The sequence below is a fragment of the Mus caroli genome, unplaced genomic scaffold (genome assembly GCF_978045245.1).
Source record: "Mus caroli unplaced genomic scaffold, Mus_caroli_1 scaffold_6, whole genome shotgun sequence".
Classification (NCBI taxonomy): domain Eukaryota; kingdom Metazoa; phylum Chordata; class Mammalia; order Rodentia; family Muridae; genus Mus; species Mus caroli.
In genome coordinates, this window is record NW_028227261.1 from 43,902,096 (window position 1) to 43,919,957 (window position 17,862).

At 44.2% G+C, this 17,862-nt stretch overlaps 1 protein-coding gene across 4 annotated transcripts in view; it reads right to left on the reverse strand.

Annotated features, from left to right (window-relative positions):
• Positions 1-2,732: 2,732 nt before the first annotated feature.
• Positions 2,733-17,862, reverse strand: part of LOC110293190 (AGBL carboxypeptidase 4) — a 1,191,022-nt gene continuing 1,175,892 nt past the window's right edge. Inside the window, exons 12-13 of one of the 4 annotated variants that reach the window (XM_029476352.2) lie at positions 10,425-10,521; positions 2,733-4,147 (exon numbers count right to left, since the gene is read on the reverse strand). In XM_029476352.2, the coding sequence (XP_029332212.1) occupies positions 4,027-4,147; positions 10,425-10,521 (218 nt within the window). In that variant the 3' untranslated portion in view covers positions 2,733-4,026. Of the gene's footprint in view, positions 4,148-9,323; positions 9,756-10,424; positions 10,522-17,862 lie in introns of those variants that run through there. The other 3 variants (XM_085839081.1, XM_021161009.2, XM_021161010.2) reach the window with 3 other exon arrangements.

The following is a 17,862-nucleotide window of genomic DNA, read 5'->3' on the forward strand; positions in this document are numbered from 1 at the left end:
GAAGGACATCAGATGCTGACACCCTTATAGGAGGCAGGGACTGTGACAGAGTAGACTCAGTTCCTTCTCTCCAAAAGGCTGGGCTGATAAGGAACCTGCTAGAATAGCTACCCTAGAGGCTTCTAGGGAAAGGTCTATAAGATCTGAGCTACCAAGGGCCCTGAGAGATGTGGAAACTTCTGTATGATACATGTTAAATGGGCTGGAAACCCAGCCCCTGGGTTTGAAGGACCTTGGAGCTCAGGAGTTCACACAGGCATGGGGGAGTGGGAGGTGAGAAGGGGCCCCTCTAGAGCAGTGGCTAGGAAGTTCTAACATCTTTCCATAATTCTCTACACCTAGCAACCTACATGGTCCCCTCTTCTCTCAGTTTCCTACCAGTTCTAAGTAGTGCCATGGTTGATGTTACTGTGTTTTAACCTGTTTTCTGTTGGGACCAGATTTTACCTGGAGATAAGTGGAGAAGGTCCAGTATGGAGTAGTGGGGATCCAGGTTCATGCATCCATGTGAATCCAAAGAAAGGTGTTTGCTCTCAGCATTTTCAGAGTGCCCACCTGGGAAATGCAGCAAGTGAACTTACCTTGTGAGTCTTCAGAGAAAATCCAGTAAGGCAGAAGATTCAAAGGCATCTGGCACAACATCTGTCATATTGCAAGTGTTCACCAAGCAATTGTCAAATGTATGAGTAGGTGCCTAGCAAATGTAATCTCCAACTTCCCTGCTTGGTTCTGCTCTTTCTGTTTAGAACAATGAGCTGTGATTCTCTAAGGCATGCTTCCAGCATGTTACTGAGGCACAGTGACAAGACACAAGCTTATCATTTGCCCTGTGTGCTGTCCCTGTTGGAAAGGACAGGGAATGTTCCTAGCTAAAGGAGTCTCCTGTGCAAGGAATGAGCATCCTCAAGGTGTGTAATTCCCCTCCTTTGCTGTGGGCCTCAGCCTCCCTGTAATTTGCAACTGGCTGGCTGCAACTTTGGAGAGCAAATACACATCAATGGTGTTTCAGAACCTCTGAAATAAAGAGCAAACTTCCATTGCCCCAGAGTAGCCAGTGAGTAAGAATCAGCCAGAAACTAGCACTTCCCTTCCACCATTCTTTTATTTATTTATTTATTTATTTATTTATTTATTTATTTATTTATTTAACATAGTTGTCTCGCCATCCTTGTCAGAAATGCACAGGATTGTGGTCTACCCATGTGAAGACCCTAGGAGGAAGTAGGCCAGATTACTTGGAAGACAGGCTAACAGCCTTGAGACGGAAGGACCAGTAGACTCCATTTGGTTCACTTGTCTGCTTGGGGCTATCTTCCTCCTCCATGCTGAGAGCCTGTCTTCACCAGCTTGATGTTATAGGTATGACCTTATCCAAGAGCACTACAGAGGAACTGAGCTTGTCAAGACTTCCACAAGGGCCAGTGACAACCCCTGGGCAGTCTTGTGTGTTTTGTCAGCATGGAGAAGCAGACCATTGCCAGCCTATATAGTATACCCTAAATAGCATTTATTTCTCTAAGCAATGCAAGACATCAGTATGCTATATGACACCTGGTCAATATGCTATAATTCACAGATAATTTATGTTCTTGTGTCTGGTATTTAATGATATTTTACCGTGAACTCTATTATCTAACAGAAATGTAGCCTGCCTCATGTCATTCCTTTCCAGAGCCACAGACCAGGGGTGATGCTACAGAGCACCTAGCTTCAAACCCAGCATTCCCCTAAGGAAGGAAACCCTTCTTTCTCTACTCATACTCTGGTTGAATTCCTCTGATAATGAGAAGCTTACTACCTCCCAAGGAACTCATGGTTGGCTGTTCTCTTTAATAGAACACTTTCTTCAGCATGAGCTGAAGCTTGTCTTACTGAATCGTAGTCCCGGGATTTGACCAAATTAACTCTGGTCAACACAGCATAAATTTACTTCTTTTGTCCCATGATGTCCCTTAAACATTGAAGAGATTGTAACCTTGCTTTCCCATCTCTACCCTTCACTTTCTTCCTTTGGAAGTGAGTATTTTCTTTATTATTATTAATTTATTTACATCCCTCCACTTTTATCTCAAAAAGAAACGCTTCTACTCCCCTTGTCCACCTCTAATGACAAGTGATTTCCCCACACCTCTCCATATTGGTCATCTTTCAAGTGATCATAGCTATCATTTAATGAGCACAAATGTTTTCCATACCTAAGTTCATCAAATCATCATAACTGTTAGAGTGAGAAGGGTATTACAAGTGAGAGACCCGAGATTCATAGAGGTAAACTGACTGTTCTGTATTCTATAGATGTTAAGACATAAAGCAGGGTTTGAATTCGGAATTAAAATCTGAATTGCCTGTCTTCAAGTTTTAACCTGGGTTCTAATCAGTCAACAGGCTTTTAAAAACACAGTGCCTATGCACGGCCACAAGAGATGGGTGTGGAAGGAAAGTCCATCTAAGCTACAGTCTCATTTTATGCTACCCACCCTTGTTCACATTATCTAAAATGATGCTATCATTTCCAAAGCTGCCTCACAGTTGAGCCAGGTGAATTCTTAAGCTCCTCACCATTCTGACACAGGAATTGCAGAGCCTTCAAGTCTTGCCACTCTTCTGCACCTTGACAGAGCCCCTGACCTCAAAAGATTAATTCTAATTTGGGGTTGGCTGGTTGTTCTCCAAGGAGTAGGAAGCCAAGAGGGAAGGGTGCCAAGAACACTCCGGGGAACAGAAGTGCTGCACAAACCACTTTATTTGGGCAATAAAAACCCAGGAAGGTTGCTATGTACACAATGGAACATTCATAGCAATCTGACATATGTTTCTTTGTTACCATTTCTGAAAACCAGTATGTGAAAGAGAAAACAAGCTTTGCTCTTGATTTTTGCAATAAACGTTGAAAATCTCCATCTCAAACACAAAGACTGTTTAACTGGAGTTGTGTGCTGAAGGCCCTATCTCCCTGGAGCCTCCCTCCCTCTCCCTATCTCCTAATCCTCATTTCCGGGAGGTCATTTTAATTAGCAGGCTGTCATGGTGACTCAGCCTGCTGCTTCCACAGGCAGGAAGGGAGTAGACTCCCCTGGACCCATTCATCACACAAAGGCACTTTAAGCTTCAGGAAAATGCACACTATTTGGCTTGCCTCCCCTTGGGAATTGCTTCTGCTGTCCTTGTCTTTTATCTCCCTACCTGCTTGGAGTGTGCTCCTTTGTCTCCTGTAGCCCCCTTACCTGGTAGTCACCTTGTTCTCGTTGCAGATTATCAGTGCTTACCTCCCTTGATCCTTGTCACCAGGGACTGCAGACCTTAACCACAGCAGTTCTTGGGAATGAATGAGCAATACTTTTTGTTTGGGGGAGCTAGAAATTCAATTAAACTAGCCAGGAAGTTGAAAAATAGCTTTCAGAACAGTTTTCTGAAGTTGCATGCTGGGGCTTGAGGGAGCGAGAGAGCTTATAGACACAATGCCCATATTTTTTAGACCACTCTGATTTCAAAACTTCTACCCCATTGTTCCCAACAGCATGTTTGCCTTTGGCTTGTATGTGTGTTGTTGTTGCTTTGGATCAGAAAATACGGAGACTGCATTCCTGAACTAGAAACAACTGCAACCTATTTTAAGTGAAGTCACCAGCATCATGACTCTGTGACTTTAAAAAGGTGAAAGGGTCTTCCAGGGCACTGAACCGATGTGAAGGGAAAAAGGGGCTTCCAGGGAACTGAGTGGTCAGACATGTGGGACCTCATGAGAGAGGTATGTAGGATTTCCTCTGCTCCATGGAAGAGAAAGCCTGTGCTGACCTGATTCCATTCTCACATTCTGTTCAGCCTTGAGTTGAAGGCTCACGATTGATTTCCCATTGGTAAAGGGGAAAAATCAATGATAAAATTTCTCTCTTTCCCTGACTCTTTCACTAGCTTATGCATTATCCTGAAAACCCCTGTCTTGGAAACCAGGAAAGGGCACTTAATTTCATGCCCCAGCAAGAAATGCATGTTCCTGCACCCACAATGCCTCCTGGTGCCATGTCTTTAAAAGGGGGTTGATGGGTCTTTGTGGTTCAGTGAGTTCTTCTTGTCCCCTTTGCCAATGGAGACGTTGCTGGTTGAGCCCCTCGGGGGTGGGTGCTTGCAAGGAGGGGCTTTTTCTTTCCTGTAAAGGGGAAATAACAGAAAGAGAAGACAGCACATACACACACTGTAAGGAAGTCACTTATGTGCATGTCCATCATTTGACAGGGACCTCCTAGGTACAGCAGCCTTGCCATCTTCTCTTTGTCCCAGAACCCAGTCCAGGTCTGGTTTAAAGCAGTCATGGTAGCCTAGTGACCATCTGTAGGATAGATAACTGGGTAGCCAATGGATAGATGAATGGATGAATTGATTGCTTTCTTCTAGGTCTGGAGAAAGTTTAACTCTCCTACAGCTTCAATCTGGTTGGTATCTTGCCACTTCCATTCCAACTCATTTAACACATTATATACGGGAAGGAGATGGGAACACAAAAAAGCTATAGCTAGGAAACCTGGAAGGGGGCTAACAGGATTATGCTGTCTTGGGGTCCCATGGACTTGGGAAACCCCTTTTGAAGGAGAGAGAGAGAGAGAGAGAGAGAGAGAGAGAGAGAGAGAGAGAGAGAGAGAGAGAGAGAGAGAGAGAGAGAGAGAGAGAACACTTGGGAGGGCTGTGACATCATCCCGTCATTTCCCGCACGCTCACCAAGGACCTCAGAATTCTAGTTTTATTACTCAGTACAGCCTAATCGCAGCAACTCTGTCTTCCTGGCATGTTTGGAGAACAGAAGTGTGTCTATTTTGCCTTTATGTTCCAGCACTGATTACCCAGCACCCAGTACTTAACACAATAACCTTACCACCATCATTCACACAAGAGATGATGAGCTCCAGGGGAGCAGAAAATATTTTAATCGCTGCTGTATTTACCTCATTTTGTGCCTTCTTTGTTTTAGTTTTGACTGACAAATTGATTTATGTAGTCACTAGATTAATATTTTTTCTCAGTGGGAATAGTGGGCTTAATTTTAAGTCTCAAAGAACTGCTCTGAATTCCCAAGTTGGTTGAATTCAGGAGCGTATCCTTGGGCAAGGCCCTGAACTTCTCTGGACTTCGCTGTACAATGAGCATAAGCTATTCCAGCCTTCCAGCAGTGTAGTGTAGTTAGATGAGAGGGTATGATTGAGCACTCCAAGTGTCTTCCCTTCTCTCCTGTCATTTGTTGACTGTGGCTGCAGAGACCCTGGACATGTCAAAGGCACAATCAACATTGATGCCGTCCTCAATGGGTTTAGGTTTAGTGGAGCCCATACCTGTGCAAAACCACCATTCAAAATGAAGATTACAACATGAAGTCAGAAAGTGGTGAATGCCAGAAATAGAAATGGAGTGGGCTGTCTGAATTAGGAGTGACGATGTGGCTTGTGGCCATTATACTTAACCTTGGCCTGACTACCTTTACTCATGGTTGATGAGTCACAACCCAAGGGGAGATGGAGTAGGGGACAGCACACACACACACAGGGCACATGGCCTTGACATATCTTTAGCCCCAAGCCCCAGTGCCTGAACACATACATTCCTTGGACCTGGCCAACCTGAGGAGACTTTCTAGTGCCAGTGACATGGGCCTAGACCTCATACCCCTTAACACTCTAGTCTTACAAAGCTGCCATCTGCAGACAGTGTCATCTATAGAAGTTTGCTTTGTTTACAGCACTAACAGTGGAAGTCAGGGCTTTACATGTTCTAGTCAATTGCTATGGCCACTATAGCTCTGAGACAGTATGACCTTAAAGGAGTCCCTTCCTGGATAGAAGGCTCTATTTCTTTCTTTTCCAAAAAGGAGAAGAATGCATGCTTTTTCTTGTTGTTTGTTTTGTTTGCCTCAGACTCTGGTGAAATGAAAGTTGGAGAAGAGGGACTTATATTGCCTTCCATCCGTAAAGCATTAAAGGGAGTATTTCTTAACACTCCAAGGGAGCATAGGACACAAGACAGTATGCTTTTATAGGACAAAGAAGATGTAAGGTCCCTAGTGAGACAGGCTTGGGTTTGTTGCTACAGAAATAGCTATAGGTAGATGGTAGCATGGCGATAAGGTGTGCAGTGACTAGTGAGGAGTGCGAGGTTGAAGAAGTGGCTTGTGGTGCAGTTGGGATGGCAAAGTGCCACTGTAATTAAAGATAGGGTACAGAGAAGGAAAGGAGACCCTAGACAGCAGATGCCTTAAACCTCCACACTCTTCTCTACTCCTTTGGACTTGTCTGTTTGGAAGCCAACTTTCCAGGTTTTCTACAGTTCTATGGGTACCGTTTAACACCCCAGCCACCATTTTTCTGGAAGGTTGCACATCTGTATATGTCATATGACTTTGGGTTTGATGTGTTTTGACTCCCAAGTCAGGCTTGGTGTGGAGCAGGTGTTTCTGCGGTATGTGGTAACTAGAAATGTTTACCATCCTTCATTCTGTCTCTGACCACTTGGGTCTTACCACTGCTGTAGGCTTCGTTGGGTCCTGCTTCTTGTTATCTTTCCAACCTGGAATACCATCATTTCCTTTCTACTCCTCAAATCTCAACTCTTCATGTTCTTAAAAAGTCAAGTCCAAATCTTACTCTACCCCTGAGGCCTTCTTGGGATGAGCCTGGTAGCTATCAAGTACTCTCCAGGTTATCTGGTTAGGACTCTTCCATAGGGCAAAGAGCTTGAGAAAGATTTGTGACTGCCACCAACTCCCCCATCCTCCCATTCTACCACTGTATACTTGGTTGACTCCAGAGCTTATTCGGGTCTTAAGGTGTGCAAGTTCTACACCATGAACTAAGGATTCAGGAATGAGCTTGTCTAGTGGAGAAGCCAGAGCTGCAAAGATACCAAACAGGATAGCACAGGAGGACAGGAGGTGTGTATGAACTGCAACTAAGAGCCCAGCAGAGGAGATAGCTCTATCTTATGCAGGAAGAGGAGCAGAGAAACAGGATGTGTCATCTGGACCAAGTGTTGATGAGTTAGCATGAAACCAGCATCTACAAAATGAAAAGGAAAGCATTCCAGGATAAAGGAAAAGGAGAACAAGCTATAGAGGCATGAACATGGACAACACACAGGCTGATGTATAGGGAAGGAAATGGTTAAAAGCAGGTGCTCTCAAGGGCATTCTAGGAGGCAGGATATCAAATTTAAAATACTGGTTAAGGTCTTGAGTACAATGAAGAGTTGTTGGAGTATTACTCTGAAAGTAACAGAAAGCCATGGAGGTTTGTGAGTGAGGACATATCTGATATGAAGTTGTGTATAACTACTTAGACTGTTAAGTATTGTTATATTTTGCATGCTATCAACTGGAGTTCCTGATGGGCTTATGCTACCCTCTAGTACTCAAAACAAGCCTAACACAGGAGGTATTCCTTACATCCTTGTATTCTATGCATCAAATAGATCATGACAGCACTGTGCAGCAGCCAATGCAGAACTTGAGTCTACCTGGTCAAGGTAAGCTTAACTCCAGACTCATGGTCTGCCCACCTGCAGACATAGCCTTGGTCCAACCATTTTCCCCTGTTTGATTTTATCCCCTTCAGTTCTAGCTCTAAGGGCCATGACATTGTAGTTAAAAATAAATATAGGGTCTCAACTTTACTGATCAATGCTAAGCCTCAGCTTCCATGCCGTCATTGCTGCCTCTCTCCAGGACTTCTTCCTGAGGGGCGGCCCAGCACCCCAGAATGTGACAGGCTTCCACCAGTTTATGGGAAGAAACTGTCATATGGCAATTATCCATGGAGATGGGAGAAAACAAAGATTAATTTTGAGTCAAAACATGTAATTTTCCTTTATAACCAGAATTGCTCTTTCACTTACGCTATTTGATGCTTGGTTGGAAAAGAATACAAAAGGGGGAAACATTCAAATCCCAAAGGAGAGCCAGAGGCCAGTGATCTGGGGAACAAATTTATTCTTAAAGGACTACTTACCAATCTGGAGTTGGGTGGGACTCATAGAGGCTCACTGGGCCCAGAAGCAGGAGTATGGGCTTGGTAGGGAGCTAATTTGCTTTTCCTAACTTAAGAGTGGGTGCATTTGCCTTAAGTCTTCTTGTGGCCTAGTGAGGACAGAAGTCTGCTGAAAAGGACTTCAAAGCTCAGGGTTGGGGTGCCCTGAGCAGTTAAAAGCAGAGGCTCTTAGGAGGAAAACTGCCCTTCATCATTCTCAGTTTCAAGCCTCCTCTCAATCTGGACAAACCTCTCTTGACTGAGGCTGAGCATCCCACAGAGGGGTCAGGCCCTGGCTCCAATTCTGGCTCTGAGGCTTCTGCTCCCTGGTTCTCCTTGTCCTTGCCTGCCATGCTCCAAAATGCATTACTTCATTGAATCTGTGATCATGACACTTACAAAGAAAAAAGTGGTGAAGGATGAAGATAATTTTTATGCAGGCTGACAGAGGACCCCAAAGAGATAATCCCTAAATTAACTTGTAAATGAGATTCTAAGAATTCTTTTGAGTTTTACAAAGCTTTAAATGTTTAAGAACTTTAACCAATCAAGAGTGACTTCTAAAGAGTGAACTGAAAACTTTCCTCTAGGGGTGAGCTCCTCAAAGGCAGGGTCATACCTTAATCACCAACTCATCCCAGACCTCCCTCCCACCAGAGCCAGGTGTAGCATGCTGTCTTCCACAAGTCTATGAATGGAAGAATGGATGGGTGTATCCATGCAAGTCTGTTTGGTACTGCATAGAGAAGAAATAGAGATAACCTCCTGTAGGGGGTTTTAATGCCTACATAAAGGTATTATGGTAGACATAAAGTCTCCAGATAATCTGTTCCTAATCAGATTGGATGTCACTGGAGTGCACAGCCATGAAGACTGTGTGGATCAGGCCTTAGAGGGATACAAGTCATTGAATTATGGAGTCTGGATCAGCCCAACCAGGCAAGTCAAAGAACATGTCACAGGCTATCAGAAACTGGCAGAAATAAAAAATTCTGACAACATTTGGGGGTACCTACTGTGTGCTAGGAATTGTCCCAAACCTATATCTAATCTTCAGAACCATGTTAAGTTGTTGCTATTATTTCTGTTTAATAGGCAGATGTAGAAAGGCCTAAAACCCTATCACACTCCTGAGAGACAGAGACAGTCCACTGATGGAGCTCTATTGCTGTATAGTTCAGGTAGCTTTGGAATATGAAACACACTCTGTACTATCAACATCACGACATCAGTAAATCTTCTGTTCCTTTCTGGGTCTCTTTCTCTTAAAGTGCAAGACAAGACATACATGAACTAAATAAGATCATGTACACAAAGGGCTTCATACACTAAGTAACGGTGATTTACATTTTATTAGTAGTAGTAGTGGGGGATGGAGGAAGATTCATGGTGCTAAGCTCCTGAGGCATCAAAGCACATCGTGAACATCAGTGAAAAGAATGGTCTGGCAGGAGTATAGAGTTGGACATTGCCATGTCATTCCAGGAGGCTGGGCTACTAGGGGAACAGGAGATGAGGCCCAGAGGTAAGGTACTGCTACCACAATCCAAATGCCACTGGATGTCATTGCCAAGATGCTCATTGAGTGCTTTACCAGAACACATGGGAACTCCCAGCACTTCCAGTGGTTGTTCAGCCCTCAGACAAGATTGATGCTCCCATCCTAGTCTTCTTTCCTCCTTGGATCTACAAGTGGGTCCATCAGAGGAGTGAGATGGAACTTCTTAAAGATGTGTCCTCTGTAACCTAAATCTTTGAGTGTTGAGGGAAGGGGCTATCATAGACTGTGGGGATACTTGTACACCTAGCACTAGTGTTTGAATATACATCTCACAATGACCTAAAAAATATGTACAACAGTGCATGATTTACAGATTAGGGGATTGAAGGATTGGAGTTCATTTGGAACCCTTAGAGGATGAGTTATCTTGTTAGATATATGTTAACAGCCAAGCTAACTTAGATCAGTGGCTGATCTTGGCTCCCCAGAAATACCCCATCTCTGGAGGTTCCTAGGGTGGACCTGAAATGAGGTGACCCGCCATTGAGATAGGGTATCATCTGACAATACTATTATGAAGACTCTGTGGATTGGAGCTCAGAGATAAAGTTTACTGACTGTAAAAAGTGGACCCTGAGTCATCACTAAGCCTGACCAACCTGGTGAGTCAGGGGACTGACTTGCCCTGGACCATGGTAAGCTAGTTGTCAATCTGGGATGACATCCCAGAAGCTGGAGGTGATGAAGCTTCATGAATGCCCTATGCTTAGGAAACCTTCCAGACTCATACTTGTCTGGATCCATATGGCAGCAGAGCTGGGGTTGCCCTTCCTATAGCACAGGTGGGAAGCTAAGGGCCATCAGAAAGTTAGTCCTAGTGAAGCAGGACCCAAGCCTGTTTGCTTGGCTCTACCACTTACCGAAGCCTTGGCATGGGGACTGCTATCTTCTCAACCAGGGAGTTCAGCCGGTAATAATCTAGAAATGTTCTTGCCACGTTCCGTCCCAGTTTCATATCTGCAGGTGTGTGTTAAGAAGCAACTTTGAAAACAGACTGAAGCAGGGTGAAAAAATGAAAATAAAGCAACAACAGTGATAAAGATGACATCATAACTCCCCACTCTAGGGTTTTGCTGTGCACTATCTTGTTGGTCTTTACAAACCTTCAGAGATAATTATGATTCTTGTTTCATAGACAAGGAAATTAAAGTGCACAGAAGTGAAGGATGGGAGTGGGCATTGGGGTCAAAGTAACTATACCACAAAATCTGTGTACCTAGCTTGTAAATATCATTGGGATTTTCAGGTCTGGCCTCATGTTGTCCAGAATGAAACCCAATGAGCAAGACTCAAAACCAACATACCCTTTGCTGTTTTAAGATCAGGGCTTACCTGACCTTCAGGAACTAGGAATTCTCTTGAGAGTAATCTCAGGAAAACCCTCTCACTCTAAATAGAATCCCATTTCACCTTGCTATTTGAAAAATAATGAATCTCTAGGGTATAGATTTATAACCTATTTATCAAGTCATAAATTCTCCAGGGAAGGAGAAAGCACCAGTTCTATACTGGTATTAACACCCTGGCATCAGTCTATGCATCACATCCACATCTCTGGGTTTTTCTGTTATTTCCTTTGCCTCAAGGGCCTCCCTGACTTTCTATCAGCTATCATACAGCCATGTGTTCTCCCATTAGTCAGTACCTCTTCATTAGATTTTCCAGGACCTTCCCTGCTGTCATCCCAGCAGAGGGACAGTGTTGTCCAGGTGAGAGTGTTGTCCTTGCTCCCTACCTCCGTGGCTTTAGAAGTGACCTCATTGAGAGCATGTATACGTTCTTACAGGGTGAAAATTGTGTAATCACAGTGGTTCCTCTATCAACTTCCATCAGCTCCAAACATCCAAGCTGTCACCCTTCCCCATGAAACTTCTCATCTCATGATTATGTTCACCTCTTTCCCCCAGAATAGGTCAGCATCACCTGTCTCCTGGACCATCATCATCCTGTTCTCTGAGCCTCCTGTCCCCGAATAGCCGACTCTAGGATGTTTCCAATAGTGAAGTCAGAAGCTACATTATTTAGTCCTATCTGATGCTGTCACTCAGTGACTGAAATCCTTCAGGTTCTTTCTTTTTTTTTTCTTTCATTTTTTATTAGATATTCTCTTCATTTACATTTCAAATGCTATCCCCAAAGCCCCCTATAACCTCACCCCACCCTGCTCCCCAACTCACCCACTCCCATTTCCTGGCCCTGACATTCCCCTGTACTGGGGCATATGATCTTCACAAGAGCAAGGGCCTCTCCAGTGTCTTTGTTTTTCTTTTTCTTTTTCTTTTTCTTTTTTTTTTCATTTTTTACTTTTGGTTTTTTTGAGGTAGGGTTTCTCTGTGTAGCCTTGGCTGTCCTGGAATTCATCTGTGGATCAGGCTGGCCTCAAACTCAGAAATCTGCCTGCCTCTGCCTCCCAAGTTCTGGGATTAAAGGTGTGCACCACCACTGCCCAGCCTTCAGTGTCTTTCAGTTGCCTTCAATGTACAGATTTCTGACACAATTTACAAGGCTGTTTATAGCTTGACCCTTGGTTATGTTCTTAGCCTGCCTCTTGCTGCCTCCTACCTCCTTTTGCAGTTCTCCCTCTTCTAATCTTGTAGCCCCTCAGTCTTGGTTCATCATATAACCCACTAGACCACCATGCCATGAATTCCTAAAAGGACCAGCTCCTTCTCAGCCTTTAGACCTTGTTTCAATTATGACTTCAGTGGCTATATTCTCCTTGGTGCCTTTGCTGGGATAGGGTCCCTACTAGGTTTCCCATAGCATCTTTGCCAGACTACTCAGCAATATTGAATTTTAACTAGTCCTTTTCAATAGCCCCTCTAGGCTATACAATCTATGAGGCAGAGACCATCTCTACTTGACTCATCTAAATACCTATGGGCTTGCCTGACAGTAGCATGAAAAGCACACACACACACACACACACACACACACACACACAAATGGAGTAATGACAACCAATAGCTAAGCAGTGTTGCTAAGAAATCTCCTAACAATCCAGTGAGAGAAGTCGATTACTGTTCCCACTGTTCAGATAGGGTAAGTGACTTTGCCCAAGGCTGGATGCCTTATAAACACTGGAACTGGGATTAAAACCTAGGCCTTGCCTCCTTGGGACTTGTACTATTTCATGGTTGCACCCATCTTTCTCTTACCTAATTAACCATCTGGAACCCAGCTCTATTGGGGGACACTATTCACAACCCTGACCCAGGAATACAGATTGCTGATTCAGGGGGATGTGCAGAGAAGCAGCAGCCTGGGGCTAGTCCAAGAGAGTCTCTGGAGAAGGGCTGCTTCTAGCTGGACTATAAAGACTATTCAGAAGGCCATGAGCTAGAGTGTAGAAATGCATTTCCATTCACACATGCAAGTAGACAAATATTTTCTTCATCTTTCTTGGGGTCTGACTGTGAAGGATCTTATTCTGTGCCACATAGCTGATAACAATAGAATCAAGAGTCAAATCCAGGCAAGTCCGATTCCAGACTATGAGTTTCCACTGCCCTGGGCTGTTTCTCAACTTGAAGGCACCTTTTCTGTCAAAGCCTGAGTCATCCCAGGTCAGCATGGGGTGGGAGGAGGAAGCACACCAGGCCCATTGTTTATGGCAGTGAGATGTACTGCAGGCTTGCTGTGCTTCTGGGCTGCCACCTGCTTTCTTTCTCTGGCTGTGTCTGACCTTCTCTGTCCCCTTTTCTGAAAAGTCCACAAGCTGGCACTGAGCATGGTTTGTCTGCTGAACATCCCCTAGAGGCTGTCTCATGGCCAGGGCCTGCAGAGGCAGGCTGGCTGCTTGAACCCAGACAGTCTTTAGTTGGCTTGGAGCAACCAAACCATGGATATATGTGTTGAAAGAAATAGCTGCAGGGTAAGGGAGAAATGAGAGGTCCCCATGGACTGAGCTGATACGTTTATGCAGACGTATTTGGAAGCAGATGTGTCTAGCCCAAATTGTGGTTCTGCCACATGCTATGGATAGCAGATTTTAATTTCCAAAAATGTCTGCAACATTATCTCTGGTCTCACATTCTAATATGACCTTGATGCTCCTTCCACTGAAAGGCATAGTCTTATGTTCTTTCTCCTTGAGTTTTCACTGACTTTTAAATGGCTTCTAACCAAAAAAATAACACAAGTGGGAGAAGTGACATTGTGAGACTTGTGTGGCAAGGTCAGATATGGCAAAGTAACTGCATCTTGCATTATGGAATACTTGTGCTAGGAACCTAAGCTTATAGACAAACAGAATGACCACCCAAACGTCCTGGGACTATGCAAAGAAACCAAGAATAGACTCTTGGTCAGCCTTCACTTCTATATCACTCTGATATTCCAGCCCCAGCCACTGTTTCCCTACAACTGAATCAGACTCCACAAAAGACCCTCCCACTGAGACTCACCCAAATATCTGACAGAGAACATGAAAGGATAGCATTGCTTTAAGCCAAAAATCTTAGGGGAAGAGTGTCTAACACGTAAATAGAGTACTAGACACCAAATGACCTTGCACAAGCTACTCACTATCCCTGAGCCTCCATGTCCTTGTCCATGAAATGTCTGCTTCACAAGGTTGCTGGGCTGCAGTGTGGGGCTGTATGTAGTTGGTTGGTAGCACAGAGCCAATGAATGGTGAATGGGTGGGTGGGTGGATGGATGGATGGATGATGGATGGATGGATGGATGGATAAATGGATGGGGGAGAAAAAAACTGATCTCTTCATTATTTTCTATATTTAGCCAGACCCAAAGCAACACAACCTTGATCACCAACAACCTTGAATGTCTATAAAGGAGTTGGGCTATTCCTAAGTACTCGTGCTAATAATCACTTTGGGTGGGCTCTTTTAAAATGGCAGTTTTTAAGGAGGTCCTGGTCTTGTCTGCAACAGTCCTCTTCCCTTCTCCTCTCTAGCTGCAAAGCTTTACTCACTCCAGATTATTTCCTACCCTGGCCCTGACTGAGGGAAGGAGCAGAGCAATGGTGAAGGACAGTAGAGATTGAATGAACACTTTCAATTAAAACAAGCTGTCCTAGAAGAAAGATTTAAGATCCATGTAATGAGAGGCAATAGTTTTCTTGGCTGGACCATTTTCAATATATTGCAGTATTAAGAGAGGAAAAACTGGTGGAAGCTCTCAGCCATTCATTACCCACAGACATCTCAGGATAGTTTATATGTTGAAATCTTTCTATCCTCAGGTTCAACTCATTTGTCTATTTCTCAAAGATGGCAGAGAGTGGTCAGCTCTCAGGACAGGTAGGGCCTGAACCCTAAAGCTGAGGATGGAGCATGGATTCAGTCAGCTGGGGTGCTTGGAAATTTGGACTGATTCAGTGACTTCTACCCACTACTACCTTGACACAGAGGAGCTCCATTCTCTCATTTCTCGGGCTCTTTAACAGGTGATTGGAGCTTAAACATATTCTGTGATTTCTATCCATGCATCCATTCATCCATCCATCCATCCATCCATCCATCCATCCATCCATCCACCCATCCATCCATCCATCCATCCATCCATCCATCCATCCATCCATCCATCTATTCATGCATTGATTCAAAGGCTTTTAAGGGTTTTCTCAATGGGTAGACTGCTGAGATACATATCAGGGATTGGGGTTAGATGAAGATGAATTAGAGTCCAGAGGAGGAAATGTACCTCAGTTAACTCTATTACTAAGAAGGTGGTTAGTTACACGGTTGCCTTGACAAAAAATGGCTACTGCTTTTTTAGAATGTGCTCTATGCAATGTAGTTACTGTCACCAATATTCCCCACAACCCAGCAAAACCAAAGAATGAGTCTATATGTATTTCATAGATAATAAAATAATAGGGTTCATGTTATTGACCCAGACTCTCATTCTTTGAAAGTGATGGAGGTAGCATCAAACCCCAGGATCTTCTCAGTTTGTGTGCACTGTTTCTTCTCTGGAGTGTGGCCATAAATCCACAGACCCAATTCTCTCCATGCAGGGGGAGGCTGACTTCCAAATGGAGAAACTGTGAAAGGCTTCAGGGAAGGAAGCTAAGGTCTATAGGACAAAAGACAACTTTAAAAGGGGAAAGGTGAAAATGGGGCCCAGTGGTAGATCACTTGCCTAGTATGTAGCAAGGGCCAGTGTTCAATCTTTTGTACTGCCAAGATGGTTCAGTGGTTAACAGTGTTGGCTGCTCTTCCAGAAGATCCCAGTTAGAATCCTAGTAACCACATGATGGCTTACAACCATCTGCAACTCCAGTTCCAGGGGAGATGATGCCCTCTTCTAGCCTCTGTGGGCACTGCATGTACCTGGCATGCAGACATACATGCATGTGAAAACCCATATATACAAAATAAAAACAAAACAAACTCTTTTTTTTTAAAAGAGTACTTCTTTTCTATAGACAGTAAAAAACAGTGAATACTAGGGGTTGTGTTTATCATTTGTTCATTAACATATTCACTGATCACATAGTTACTGTTCAGGCTTTTGTTTTTTGTTTGTTTGTTTATTTGTTTGTTTTGAGGATTCAGGGTATAATAGCTGAAAATCAAACAAAAACAATGGTTTTTAAGGCTAGAAGTGGAGACAAATTAAAAAGTATAAAAAGCATGGCAAAGTATGAAACTGTAATTCTAATTACTTACTGTAGGCTACTGTAAAGAGTCTGACTCTGCTAAGTGAAAGAAAGGCCACTGGACAGGTTGAAGCAGGAAAAGGACACACCCTACTTTATCCCAGTAAGAGGTCTCAGCTATGTAAAACATCAGAATCAAGGGTGGAAGCAGAAGAGCAATGGTCAAGGGGGTGGATGTGGAGATCTGGATGCTGCAGGAGTAATACAGATCAGAGGCATTCTCAGTGGCTGTAGGAGACAAATAGTGACTAAAGAGACCTCTGGTTTTCTGACTCAGGCCTAGACCTGAGCATGTGTGAGGATTGAGAGACCACAGGGTTGTGACCTGGGCCCTGTTTCTCCTCTAGGCCTAGCTTCTCTGTGAGTAAATGTAACGTACTGTGCTCAGACATTCCATCTCCTCATCCTTCCATTCCGTAAACATTATTGAGAGAGCACTGATACTCAATGATACTGATACTCACAAGCGAAGCTCAGGGATGCATCCCTCCACGTACACACATACTGGTACCTGGAAATTTCCAACTCTCAGAGCTCAAGTCTTACAAACTTCCCTCGGGTCTGGAACCTTTTCCATTGTCCTGGTCCTTCCCTCACTGCCTGCCCCACAGCTCTGCTGCGTTCCCTTCACACTCTCTAGCAACACCACCACATGGCCAGCCCTGCCCTGCCCTGCCATGTGCTAAGGTCCCCCACCTTCCTACCCTGAACCATCTCATTCTCTCTTCCCCTTGCTGTGTTCCACATGCAGCTCCACTCCCTACCTTCATTTTGCTGATGAGACATCACAAGTCATTTTTTTCCCATGAGATACATTAAGTATTGGTCCCAAGGAAGACTAAAGGTAATTCTCTCACTCTCTCATTTATATGCTTGTTAAAAGTGACCATACATCAGACACTGTCCTGAGAGTATCAGGCTTCATGATAGTCTCTCCTAGTGTCACATTGGGTCCAAATCAGAAAGCTTAACACCCACCTGCCCACTATCAGGAAACCTTGACTTAAAAGCCTTCCTCTGCTCACACTGATATCCCTGCCAGCAATGGATGATCATCTTTAAACAGGAAGATTAATTCTGCAGAGGGCTACGCCAAAGACAAGCCATTTCTCTTTGGTAAGGCTGACAGCATGGCTAGAATATTAAGAAGCAGCTATCTGGGGACCCCTAGGTAAAGCCTGGAGAACAATGCAGTGAGGATACATCTTTTGTCTCTGCTTCCCTTGATAGTCCTCCTACAAGGTCAGACTGGAGCATGACTAACCAGATGAATCCTGCTCTGAAGCAAGGGTGCAGGTTGCAGGTATAATCATAGAGGCCTTTGCAAATGCACAAAAGTCTCCCAGACATCCTTGAGAGTAGGAGGCCTAAAAAATGAGGAGGTGGGAAAGGGAGGGAAGGAAGGAGGTCGGGGGAGGGGGAAAGCAAACAAACTAGAAAGATGCAAATAGACAAGAAGCTACTCAGAGAACCTCATCAGGATGAAGCTGGAAGATAAGGAAAGAACGATAATACAGGGGATGAGATAGAGCAGGACTGGAAAACTGAAGGAACATGGGGTCAGGGAGGAGATACAGAAACATAGGAAGCAGTGAGAGGAAGAGAGATAATATGACTGGAAAGCCAATGCAGATAATAGAGAGGCAGGAGGGCAGAAGGAAGGAGGCAGA